The following is a 13,322-nucleotide window of genomic DNA, read 5'->3' on the forward strand; positions in this document are numbered from 1 at the left end:
TCCCCGCCGAGCCCGCCTCACTTTGGCCACAAAGAGAAAGAAAACAAAAGTGAAGAAGAAGAAAAAAAAACGGGCTGTGCCACGGGAACATGGATAATTTTGAGGTCCAGTGACGGAAGCCCAGTCAGAAAACGTTGGGCCACGTTACAAGTTGAAAAGCTTTTCTGTGGGAGGCACAGACGAAGACTTTGAAGAGAGGCTACCTTACAGGTAGGCTTGGTCGAAGAAGACGCCCCATCCTCACATCTCATGTTCCTCTCCCCCTCCTCCCCCTCCCCCGAGCCTCTCTCTCTGGCGCTCACGATGAACGGATCCAAGGACCCCCGACATCCAGTTTGGATTGGGCCGGGCCCTGAGAGAAGTCAAAAAAGAAAAGTAAATGAACAAACGGATAAGATCACGATGACCCTATCACGAAAATGGGTCCCCTCCCTTCCCCTCCCCTTACCTGTTTCGTCCGTCCGTCCGTCCGTCCGTAATCTAACAAAACCTTCCGATATCGGCTCATGTCGTGATGCAAAGTTGAGAGAGCACCACACAAACCACGCACCTCACACGAAAAACATGATAGCAGTGACGATGCAAGAATGCTCGTGTGGTGCTCCGATTCGGTGGCGAGGAAGACCCCCGCTCAGAGCTTCATAGGCTCCTGCTGGCGGCACTCGACAACCCCTAGGTGGCGCTTTGATGCTGTGACACTGGAGTATCTGCCTGATGTGATAGACGAGGACCGCGAGGAGAAAGAAGTGATTCGCTTGGTGAGTCTGGGAGGATGCGGGTGGGAAAAGCAAGGGAAGGGAACGCACATGCGGAGAGTTTTGGACAGCTCATAGATAGATAGACGGCGGTCACGGGACGTCAACGACCATACTATGAAGAGGACTTGATCGTCGATTCGATACGTTTGGTGATGAGATGCAATTGGGCGAAAAAGTCTACCCAGTTCCTGCTCGAAGACTACCTACCTAGCTAAGTCTTATCCGTACACACAAACACATAGGTGCCCGGGAAGGTCGACAATGAGGAAGTCGATCTGTTTGGAGGTGATCCCCAAAAGGCCTGGGGGTAATACCAAGACACGTACTGACAGAAACGAAACCGGAACCCTGAGTAATTGGATTTATTGAACCAACCAACCTCTGAAAAGCGCGAGGGGTGAAGTTGGAAACACCATGATGCTTGCCAGTTGGCCGCCAGCGTACGACAGCAAAACTCGGCGAATGAGATGGGAATTTGTTTCCTCATGGGGGGGTTTCTACGCACGTACACGGACTCGTACGAGAAAGGAGCTTTTTTTCCAAATCTCCCCATAGCTTTTACCCTACGCCAAATTGCAGGTTTCACCCTCCTCTCATAGACAACTACTAGGTACTGGGGTAATGCCAGCGAAGAGAGCTACATACTCTTGCTTGCACTAGTGTACACAGATGAAACGATCCCAACCGCGGTTCGTGTAAACGCTCAAGTCGTCGTGAGTGGGGCGGATGTTTATATCCGCCGCACGGGGCGCCGTCCGTAGGGCCCGTAGGGCCAGCGTTGCCCAAAGCGGTGCAGGCGGGCGAATCTGGTTCTTGTTCGTTGTTGAGAAGATACGTACACTGCTGACGTCTACCTATGTATTCTATTTCTGAAAGGGCCGCCATGCTGTTTCAAATGACTTGGATTGCGTGGCGTGGACTCGTTCTGCATCGACAAGTGGTCACGCTCCCGTTAACGTGATGAGCGAGTTTAGCAAGTTTACCTAATGTTGCTATCCTTCTGGTTGACACGTCGTGAATGGTGATGATGATCCATCCCCCTCACAGCCGCCGGCAGGCAGATAGATGCTGTTCTCCGACAAAAAGGTTATGTTCGGCTTTTCACGCAATCAGAGTTGAAAATAGCGGCATGTGTCGCAAAGAGACATTGGACATGTGCATCAGATCGCTGTTTGGTTGGTGGTCCGCGGCAGTCGCTTGCGCGAGACTGCGGAGTCATTGCACCAACTCCCAGGTCACAAATCCTTGAATTCACCACGATGATCATCAATCACCTCTTCTTACCTATTCCATTCTATCAACATACGCATCATAAAAAAGAAGTCCGGTGGCTTGGCCGTCCATCTTCTCACTGGGCACACCAGTCATCCGGTCCCATCACATTCTTCCGATACATAATGTGACCCTAGAGGAAAAAGTGACAGACCGGAACGTACCAAAACAGACATAACCCAAAACAGAAAGAAGCAGAAGGAAAATGCGGGACAAAGCAGCCGAACAAAGAAAAAAAAAAGAAAAAAAAAAAAAGGCGGAGCGGAGCCTCATGCGCCTCTCAGCCTCTTCCCACTCTCAGAAAAACCAAACCCATGACGGTAGGGGAAATGCGGATGGAACGCGACCCAAGTGGTCGGGCAGGCACCCGAAAGGCACAAAACGAAAACGAGCGGAGACGCCGACGGACGGGACGGCCGCGCACCACAATCCACAACCACACCGCGTGGCCGGCTGGTTGGTAGTAATAGATGAGTAAGTGGCGTTTTCTAGAAAACACACAAAGAGAGAATTTTAATTGTCTTATTCAATATCCCTAAGGTGTCTGATGATGAGCCGCTCAAGGTCAAAACGGACAGCGAGAAAAAGGGCGAGCGGGCGAGCGGGCGAGCGAAAGTGAAAATCAGGGTTTACAACTGCCTGCTTGGCCTGAATGTGCCCTGCCTGCCCTGACTCCATGTCCACGTGAACACTGAACATCGATAACACACATTCTCGAACATGGAACATCACGGAGGCCGACAAGGGCATCAACGATCATTTCACTTCACCGCATACAGATGTACGAGCCTTTCTGAGCCGCGCTTTACCGCTGCTGAGCCGTCAAGGTTCTGACGTTCGTCCCGGTTCCGCTTTGAGCTTCATATCCACTCAGGTCCTTCACCGATGCCCGAACTCCCCGATCACCGCCTACCGCCTTCCTGGGAGCCTGGCTACGGCTCCCGACCGCCAAGCCCGCCAGCTTCTGGACATGCCAGGCTCCTTGGTAGCCTGCCCGTAGCCCCGTAGCCCCGTAGCCCGCTTTCCCCGGCCCCCCAGGCCTGTAAGTAGGTACACCGTGTGCAGCAACACCATGCTTACAGACAAGCCCAGCGTTTGAGGTACTGGTCGGTGAGTTTCGTGGGAGGAGGTTAATTTGGCACAAGAGCCGCGCATACACGCAAGGGCCGAGCGACTGTCGGGGAGCGGGGTTCGGAGACTTTGTATGTTTGCTGTAGTGTAGGTATGCAGTGTATTTGCTGGCACTGGCAGTGATATGGCTCCAAGCTGGCCGTGTTTTTTTCGTTTTTTTTTTTCGGGGGGTTTCGGAGCCGCATTCCCAGAAAACTCAAACCTTTTGCGGCTCCGCAACGTCAAGGACTGCCCCGTCTCACCCGCGTCCCGAATTCCGATCCCGATCCCGATCCCGATCCCGATCCCGATGCTGATGGTGATGCTGATAACGGTTTCCGTCTTGAATTTTTAATCGGCCTGATCGAAGACTTCAAAATCCGGGAAGTAATGAACAGGTATGTAGTGCGATTTCGGCTTTGAGTTTGATGGGAATGTCCGAATCTCCCAACAACAAGGACTGACTCGATGCCGGCGGTTCAACGGCCGGGGGCAAAAGGTGTAACACTTCGGATGCGGACCCGAATAGAGAGCCCTAACGCCAAGGTCCTCAAGGCCCTGAAATCCAAGATCCAACTTACCGGGTTTCTTTTAGGAGAGGATGAGATCATGAGATCATGCACACTAAAACAACGTAAGATATCACGGGAATTCCTGGATCTTTGCGATTTCGTGGGCGCCCATTTTTGTGGGTTGAGGTTTTTGGGCCTTGGCCCTTGGGGTGCGGTGCTGCGCTCCCGGCGTCCCGCGCCCGCGCTCGGCGCAGGTCCCGAATGGCGGGCGCGGGCAGCGAGGGGGGACGGTGATCTGCTTCTTCGGTTGGTGACGGGAGGGAGGGTTACAGTCAGGGCTAAAAACCATTGAAGACGGAGAGAAAAAAAGGAAAAAGAAAAGAAGAGAAGAAGACAAAAATCACAGAAACTCGGTACATGATACAGTGCTGATCGTCAGGAACGGTTCCTGGCTTTTGGGCAGCATTATGCTGGTCGCTGCGGTATCTTGGTAATTGTGCACTGTGGTACTGTCATTGCAGATCCGTCTTTTTTTTTTCTCGCTATGCTTCTCGCAAGCGTTGGAATTCAGGAGGGCTAATTAATCCCATTTATTTCAAAGTATTTGAAGTCGCGGTTTCGGTGCGACTGTGTATATGTAACAGTTTGTGGGCCCTAGGCTGTGGAGGTGGAGGTGCTGAAAATGACGGGAGATGTGGTTCGGTTGTCGTAAGTTCCCCGTTTCTCGCACCGGCAATTCTGAGCAACGAACCACGCCGAACGGCCCAGACAGCCTGGGCATCAGCTCTAGCTGAGTTAGGCGGAGCTCGTATGGGCATTCGTTAGTGGTCACCCGGCACAGAACCCAACAGTTGGTGCACCGTTGTGCGTAAATTCCGTGTTGGGCTAATTGTCACGGAGTCCCCCGCACGTGCTCCGGTAGTGAGCGGCCGTTGGAGCGCCGAAAGATGTTACTACAGACCGGGAATCGGCCGGGGCGGGATTTACGAGTAAGAGACAGCAACGGCCGGAGGGATCCAGGTTCCACTTTGTTTAACGGATGAATGTCTCATCCGTCGGCTTTTACACTTTGTCAACACGTGAAACAAGTTGATCGCATCATTGAAAGAATCATGTCAGGCTGTTAGCATTACACGTGCTCACCTGGACGGTTTGGAGATCTGAAGCTCATACATAGTCCTGCGACGTTAACAGCCTAGCGTTGGTAAAGGTATACTATACGCATAACGCAGCATAAAACCTGGGATGAATTCTAGTATCATCGTGATACTTCTCGTCGAGGAAGGAAATGTTGAAACAAGAGTCCAGACATATGATTGGCGGAGCCGTTGAGAGTCGGAACGGTAAAACGGCCACGGGGTACGGTACCGGAATGTGATTGGGGTTAGCACAAGTTGGCTACCTTGGCTCAGCCTGGAAATTACTAGTATGAAGTGTTAATCTGGGATATAGACTCGATATCAATTTGATCCTCCATCATGGAAGCCAAGGAAGTGTAATTAGTGATACCTAGGTAACTATGGTATTCAATGCTGAACCATATCGAACAACCAAGTGAAGAGCTCCAAGAAGAAAATTTGCCAGTGCGATCCATACCTCAATATCAGTACACAATAGTGTAGGTTGTAAGACTGGAACCGCAGGGCCTTTGGTTGATCCTACATGTGAACACGAGATATATCAAAGAAAACAAGGCAATGCAAGTCCAAGACAGGGACGGATGATCACTGTTACATACTAACATGATATGTACCGCTTCATTCTCACTGCATGAACATTCGACCATCACGCAGATTAGCGACGTGCGGCTTGGATGGTCGCCCTATATCGCTGGTTATGTAAAGCTGTTTATCTCCCACAGTCCTTGAGATCATACACTGAGGCTACATAGAGGACCTTGGAAGCAAAACTCTTCAACGACCGCATCTCTGAACCGTTCGAAGCCCCCACGTTGTTCATGACAGATTAGTAAGTAGTGTTTCTGCCCTCATAGCAACGGTGATAATAGTATGGTAGTGATGAAGTTCACCCTATCGGAATTATTCGGACCTCAGCATTCGGGCCCGGGAATTTTCGGCGGCGGCGGCCGTTCTGGCATTACGCCCACCCATGAAGGCAAGGAACAAAAAAGAAACAAGGAAAAAAAAAACAAGCGCGCGTTTGTGCGAAAACCGTAATCGCGCGAGGGCGTCTCTTGCCTTGGAAAATGTTTGGTTCGCTTTCTTTCGGCATGAAGACTGGCTTGTTTCGGCCTTTACAAATGTCACAATTAGCCCCTATCTTTTTTTTGAGGGGGTTTAGGTTTTCACACGTTTGGTGCTGTTGCGACCGAATTGGTCAATGCCATGCCATGACCCTGACCTAAAAAAAAAAAAAAAATCATCTACGCCGATGACGTGAGGGTATGTAATTGGCAAATGTTATGGGAGAAAAGGGATCCATGATGAGACCCTGCTTTGCTGTGCAGAAAGAGAGGGCGTGTGTGTCACTGTCGCCATCGAATTCTGCTGCAAATTTTGAAAGTTTCGTGAGCTGGACACCAACACCATGTATCCTTGTCTCGATATGGAGTCCTTGGGGGCAAAGTGTTGGTCTACTGTGTACAACTTTGGCGCGGTTTGACGCATTGCCCTGGGGCTTGGTATTCGCTTTGGGGAACGTGTGATGTATGGAGCTGCCTGTTGGAAGAGCTTCTGCTGTACCCCGTACCGTACGGCACACGCACCATGCTGGGCCGATGATGACGCTGATGAGGTTCATGAGTCGATGGAGCTTTCACTTTGTTGAAATTGCCTGCGGACATGTTTGGCCGCGACAAGAGCTCCCGGGCCGCCGTGACCGGACTTCTGCTGCTGCCCGCAGCGGAACGGGGCCAATGTTTGTCGTACCTGCGTACACATGGCCTCCATAGGCAATATCTTGGTGCTATTTTTGTTCAATTTGATATTTTCCCCCTCCAGGGTATTGCTCATAATTACACTAGTTTGTACTTTTGGGACAGCTGTGGGCTCTTCTGGAAGTCTCTAAAATTTGACATTCAGGATCTCTTTTTTTTTTTTTTTTTTTTTTTTTTTTTTTTTTTTTTTTTTTTTTTTTCTCTCTCTCATCTTCCTGGTCGGGAGCCACCGAATCGATACCATCGATACCGATCGATGACTGTGCAATGGACTGAAGGGAGGAACTGATTGAGGCTGATGACCATCAAAGTTTTCGCGTCAGCTTCATGAAAGTGCCAGCATCAACTCGAAATTTCCGTCATGGGTTGAAATTTTTTAAGCGGAGTTTCGGTCTTGGCTTGGTCTGGACTTTTGGGCTGCCACTGTCCGCCTAGTATCGTCAGCCCAGCTCACCCTGCCTTCAGGAAGGCTGCGGCGGGGATGGCGACATTGCGGTTCGGATTCGGTGCCGACGGGAGTGAAAACCACGGGAAGCAGGCTCGAGCAGGCTGGGGAGAGGTAGGGATAGAGCTTTCTGCTTGATTTAACAGCAAGTGAGTCACTGTAGCTCGTCCATGGATACCCCTAGAACTGCGAAACACCATTGAAAATTCAGAAGGCTCACGCTTCACACCTTTGTTAGGTACATCCAAGGTTCCAACAAAGTGAGTCAAAAAGGAGAAGCCACTCCATGGCCCGTCCTGTTTTGGGGGCGGGAGATTATCGTGCCATTCCTCGCGCTTCTATCGAGCCATGTTCACATCGTGGGACGTGTTACGGCAGAAAAAAAAGGGGGGTGAAGAAAGAAAAGGATCCGTAATTGGGATATTGCACAGTTGCAGTGCTGTTTGGAGGTTGGAACGAGAAAGGGTGTGTGCAGCGCAGTTGACGGTAATCTACGATTCGTCCATCTCCTTTCAGAAGCAGCCAAGGATCTGCGGCAAGGGACACAAGCTGAGTTCAGTGTACCTGAAGGCAGAGAACTCAAAACAGAAGATCCTTGAGAAATTTGCACCGAACGAGCTTGCATCAAAGGAACCAGTTTCATTTTTGGTATTCCTGGCATGTTAAGCTGCCACCACTTGGCAATAGCTGTGAGCTCGTTTCAGCCTGCGTCTGCGATCAGGCAAGGGGCATGTGCAGGCTATGCATCGGCATTTCGAGGCAACTGAATGTTCGATTGCCAAACCGATCGATCCCGTCCCTCCGATCCTCATCGGCCGCACCTGCACTCGGCGGCTCTTTGAACAGTGAGCTCCCGTCTCCGGCCAGCTGGAGGTTAGTAAGTTGAGGCTGTCTGCCTGGGTGATCAGGGGCAGCTGGCATGGACCGCTTTGGTTCCTGTGGGCTGGGCCGCCCTGCAGGACTCGGGCTGGGGGATCTGCCGCAGGTCCGCCCAACTGCCCGGGCACTTCGGATAGGAACCGGTTAGCGCGAGTTAACCAGCTGTCAACGGCCCCACCCAGGTCCCGACACGGACCCCACTCGAGAATGGGAATTTGGGGTGGATTTTCGCCTTTTTCACTTCTTGCGTCACCACCGTTCCAGCAGCTCCCGGACATTGTGACATGGCCATTGTTTCATCAGTTTTCGACATGGAGAATGTGTCAATGCTGGCAGCAAAGACGGGGGCCAGTCTCTTCTCTCCGACCTCATGCCCAAAGCTGAAGCCGGTCAGCTCCGAGCTCGAAAAGTACACGGTAGGTAAGCGAGCAATGCATCATCATCATCATCATCATCCATGAAGCTCGTCCCTTTTGCCCATGGGCAGTCAACGGTTAGCTACCAATGGCTGCCAGCAGCCGCCAGGTGGTTGCTTTTTGCGGCTCTGTTTACGTGCAGGTCAGTCGTCTTTTGCTGGGTAGTCTATGTACCTGCCCGTAGATAGGTGGAGGGACTTTGTCCGCTACAATCCCCAGCATTCGTTCCACCGATTTCTTTCTATGCCGCCTGGCAATTGCACTGTATCAAAGGCAATCAGAAAGCGAGAGCGAGAGACGGAGCGCCCGCGGCGTTTGTTTTGTCTTGGAAACTCAAGTTAACCCAGAAAGATTCATCTCCACTGTTGTGGCATAAACACCAACACCTTCAATTTTACCCAACAACGTACTGTTAACCCTACACATAACGATCAAGCCCGTTACCGAGGTCTTGATTGTAATGCCCAGGTTATCGTTACTGTAAGGTAGGCTAGTTTGGGCTTCTGAACCAATCCTAAGACTAGAGACGGCCAAAAGGATCCACTCCGGGTCATCACGAGCTGTAACGGCCTGTTAACTGAACGTTCCAGGACTGAACCAAACCCCCTAGGTATAACGATTTTGGTGCTGCTCACCTTCGAAATCTGATTGAAATCGTAATACGAAGGTTGATCGCTACTCCCATACTAATCTGCACCGTTACCTTGATCTTGAGCGTTATGGCCAGAATATCGTTATACAACTGATCGCTATGTGTAGGGTTAACAGTATTAAATGAGCATCCATCTCAATGTTGGACCGAGAGCCCCGCTAACAAAGTGTGCTCGTTTCAACGCCGTTGTTTGGGGTTGGCAGTTGGGTGCATATTCGTGAATCCAAATTCATCACGATGTCTGTTAGTTATGTGATGGCTCATTCTATTGGTAGGAATGCAATGACCGCACGTAGCCTTGAGCGAAAACGTGTCCGCCGTTGTGTTGATTTGGGCGGTTGTTTGTGGCCGTGGCGAAGCCGTACAAGTATGTGTACCTAGTGTTGTAGACCCAACGGCTCGGTAGTGTAGAATAAAGGGGACAGCAACCACACAACACACACACACACACACAAAAAAGAAGAGGACTAGGGAAAAATCACACTAGTGCAGATGGTGGGTACTGGATCCGCACCTCCCGTTCCGGGAGTCTCCCGTCCGCCGGATCCCGTAGTGCTCTCTGGGTCCCCGTCTCCCGTCGTCACCCTCCCTCCCGTCTCCCGCAGCCTGACAAAGTCCACCGGGTATGTGATGGTTATTTCCATTGGTCTATTGACACGCATGTACTGACCAACAAGAATGTGCGCACTTGATACTACCTCTAGCTAAGGCAGACCACTACTGCTTCGTGTTGTTTGCTTCCGTCACTGCATGAGTCTGGTTCCCTCTAGACCCTTCCTAGGCTGGCCTTATGTCCAACCATCGTCCAGCTGTCCTTGCGGACCCGTACGACTGCCGGCTGCTACTGGCTCGCCTCCCGGTGCCGCACCATCTCCGGCATGCGTGTCCGCAGCCCCCCGGTATGCCGCTCGAAAATGGGCCTCTTTTCTTTCTTTTCGTTACGTGATGAAGTATGAGTTGGCATTTTGCGGGGACACTTCTCCCTTGACGGCCTGAAACACAGAATTTTTGTTCCACTCCCTCCGTCCTTCACCCGTCTCCGGCCGTTGGGCCGTTTGAGGTTCCCCAGGGAGAGAGAGAGAGGGAGAGGGCCGTGGACAACCGAACTGGCCGGTCCACTTTGTCAACCATAAGCAGCTCGCTAGACCGACACCCACGGAGGGAGAGTTTCCATGTTCCTAAATTATGCCGGCGCCGCCGCCGCCGCCGCTGGGCCGGTGCCGGTATGCCGTTTGTCCGCCGGACACGACAGACGGGGTAGAGAGGTGCTGGTCTCACGATCCTGTGCCACGCGATCTAACACACTTTGCTCACCAATTCCCAACGACAGCCACGCACCTTGATTTCTGATTCGACCCTTCATCTTTGTGTCTCTCTCTGCTTTGTGTTACCCCATCCTCCCCTCAGGCATGATGACCTTTGCCACCTGAAGCCCTTCTCTAACACGCCCCTTGGGGTCAGTTCAAAGTCACCCGAGACTGCCGAGTTGGCACCACCATCATGCCCTCCATCACGCATTCCCATACATTGCTAGCTTTGAGTGGTCTCTTTAGTATGGGGACTATTGGGGATAGTAAGACGAGTGAGAGGGGGGGGGAGTGTTAGAATCTGTGATTTCTCGGAGCCATGTACCTTTACGCGGCCATGTGTTGTACAGCAACTCATCCAATCTGCAATTTGTTTCGATACTTGCTCGTCAGTTGTCGCTCCGCTCTCCGATGACATCCTGGTATTCTTTTTGAGCCTCACGGGGCATGCACTGTGACCATACTATTTTCTGGCCGCATAACCATGCACAGCTCCTACGTGGTCATTCGTTTTCACATTTACCTTGCTAATGGTACAAAGAAAAGTGCGAGGCGGACGAGACGAGACGAGAAGAGAAGGAAAAAGCCACCGGCCGTGCCGTCAGCCATTCCGTTCCGTTTGAGAAATGGGGGGCCAGCACAAGGGCGTCGAATGCGGTGCTATGTACCACATACTCACTGTATGTACGTACCTATCATTTGTCTCAGGCCGGTCGGCCGGTCGCTGTCTGTTCTGTCTCTGTCTCCTGTTGGTGTGGTTGTGATGGTGAGGAGTATTACACAACAGCAGTCTCACTGTTAGCTCCTGGCATGTTACGCAGATTTTTCCGTTGTATCCAAGACAAGCTTTTTGTGTCTGTATCCACTTGCTTCTTTGGGGATTGACGACACTTTGGTCTGACTTCCTGTATGTTTTGTCTCTGAACTGGTCAAGGCAAGATCTGCGACAAAGAGGAAGAGTTCTGAGCCTGGGAAAAGGAGATGCCAGAGATGGAAGAGCGAAGTGAACCGTAGTGAAAGAAAAAGAGTGTATTTCGAGGGACGGCATATCTCGAACAATACCCACCTTCACTTTTCGTCTGCTTCGTAGATTTCTACTCAGATACGTATATTGAAGTGCTGTAGTCTTTTTACAAGTTGTGGGAGCCCGTAATAAAGCTCTGAGCACTAGGTAAGCTTTAGCAACACAAGTAAAGCATGATACGCCATTGTCATCATGTGCGAAAGATGCAATCCCCTTTCAAGAGTCTAAATACTGTGAATGATATATCTTGATAATGGTAGTCACCAGACAACGTTCATCTTCCAATATCCCAGTGTACCGGTACTCAATCGAATAGGGACTTCCTTGCCATGTTCGATGTGTGAAGCAAAACTGCACGCCTAGAATCTCACATGCCACATTGCTGGTACACCAAGCTCAGGGGCAAGCTCCAAGGGCTGGGGCCAGGGCCGTCCGCGTCTGTATCTGTGTTGTGTATGTCCGTATCTGTGTTTAAGTGACACAAAGAAGGGGAAAAGGTTCTATGCGCTCCGCCTACCAGTGCCACACCTATGTAGGTAAAGAACAACTGAGCACTTATGTATTACCCCTAGACTAGTCAAGGAAGCTGTCGAGGCTTGAAATCCCAGCCAGCCAGCTAGCTAGCCTAGGTAACACTATTTCTCACGACTCACGCCTCACATGACTCAAATCAGCCCAGATTCAGCAACTTGCTGTGTCGCTGTATCACATCACCGACTAACTTGTACCCAGCCGGTAGGTTGAACGCCAGTTTGGTTCTGTCGGGGCTTGTACAACTTTCACTGGGCATAGTGAGAGGGAGACTAGGGCGGACGTGAATGTTTCAGTCTCAGCCGACGGTAGCTTGTAGAATTATGTACCGCAGCATTGATATTGGGAGGTTAGAAGTAAGAATGCTTTCTTGGCAGGTAGTAGGCTTTGTTGGTTTACACGCATCCCTGAGTTCATGAAGTCTGTTCCAACACTGGGAAAAGACAAGCGGGTGGGCGTAAAGGTTTGTGACTTCGAAGTCCGGGATGTAGACGAGGGCATTCACACTTTGGCACGAGGTTTGCACGGAACGAAAAAGACAATACCGGACGGGATCGAACTGGCAGTTACAGAAACAGAGCCATGTTATGGGGCAACTGGCGTGATTGATCGAGATAAGCTTTGATGATCTCGTCCCCGGAAAAGAACCATGAATCCTTTCGGGAGGGCTTCCAGACACAATTGCCCAGCCAGCCCGCTATGAGAACAACCACAAAGATTTAGGCTGTGCGATGGCTTCATTGCACGAATAACTTGGCCAAGCAGAAGATCCTAGATTGGAGGCCGACTTCAACCAAGATGCCTGCTTGATCGCCCGGAAGCCTCCATGACTTCCTGATTTTTCCACTGCAGTATGTTAGATGTCCAGGCGCTCAATCCAGGCTTTGTACCCCTGTCTAACGAGGTGTGTATGTGTGAGAGAGTGATTGTATAACAGTGACTCACATACCTCGACGGGTGAGTTAGTAAAGAATTGTAATGTACCTCTCCGTCAGCTTGGCCTCCATTTTTACCAAAAATATCGCCAACCCTGAAAAACTTTGCGGAAATTGTTGAAGCAGCGACCTGGACTGTGGGGTTACGCCTTCCCCAAAATGCCGATCGGGAGGTATAGAAGAAGAAGCGACGGAGAGCAATTGGGAAGGAGCGAGCGGCCGAACTGCTAGGGTTGTCCCTGCCTCTCTCCCTCTTTCTCTTTCTTTGAAAAGCAAAGCCAAAAGACCTCCGAGGGAGGAGAAAAAAAATGAGGAAAAAAATGAAGAAACAGCGGTTGTCAATGTTACGACGACTGGACTGGCGGTCACCGGCGTATCTATGAGGGCGAGCGGGATCTCGAATCACTATCCCAGTGTCCATAGTCATACGTTTTTAGTATTGATGTCTGGTGCTTAGAAGTGATGGTGTTTGAAGGTGTGATGAGGGAGCGATGTGAGGTGGTTATATACATGTTTCACTTTGGACTTCGAACCTAGGTACACTTAATCAGAATTCCAATCGCTCCCGCAAGTTTTATTATATGT

At 50.9% G+C, this 13,322-nt stretch overlaps 1 protein-coding gene across 1 annotated transcript; it reads left to right on the forward strand.

The window, feature by feature from the left end:
• Positions 1–9,177: 9,177 nt before the first annotated feature.
• Positions 9,178–10,420, forward strand: NCU01834 (hypothetical protein; the record flags this gene model as incomplete). The annotated part of the gene is made up of 4 exons (XM_951525.2): positions 9,178–9,307; positions 9,433–9,563; positions 9,711–9,839; positions 9,944–10,420. The coding sequence occupies 4 exons, from the start codon at positions 9,178–9,180 to the stop codon at positions 10,199–10,201; spliced, it is 648 nt and encodes a 215-aa protein (XP_956618.1). The 3' UTR covers positions 10,202–10,420.
• Between the last annotated feature and the right edge of the window lie 2,902 nt (positions 10,421–13,322).

The sequence above is a fragment of the Neurospora crassa genome, linkage group II, assembly GCF_000182925.2.
Source record: "Neurospora crassa OR74A linkage group II, whole genome shotgun sequence".
Taxonomy (NCBI): domain Eukaryota; kingdom Fungi; phylum Ascomycota; class Sordariomycetes; order Sordariales; family Sordariaceae; genus Neurospora; species Neurospora crassa.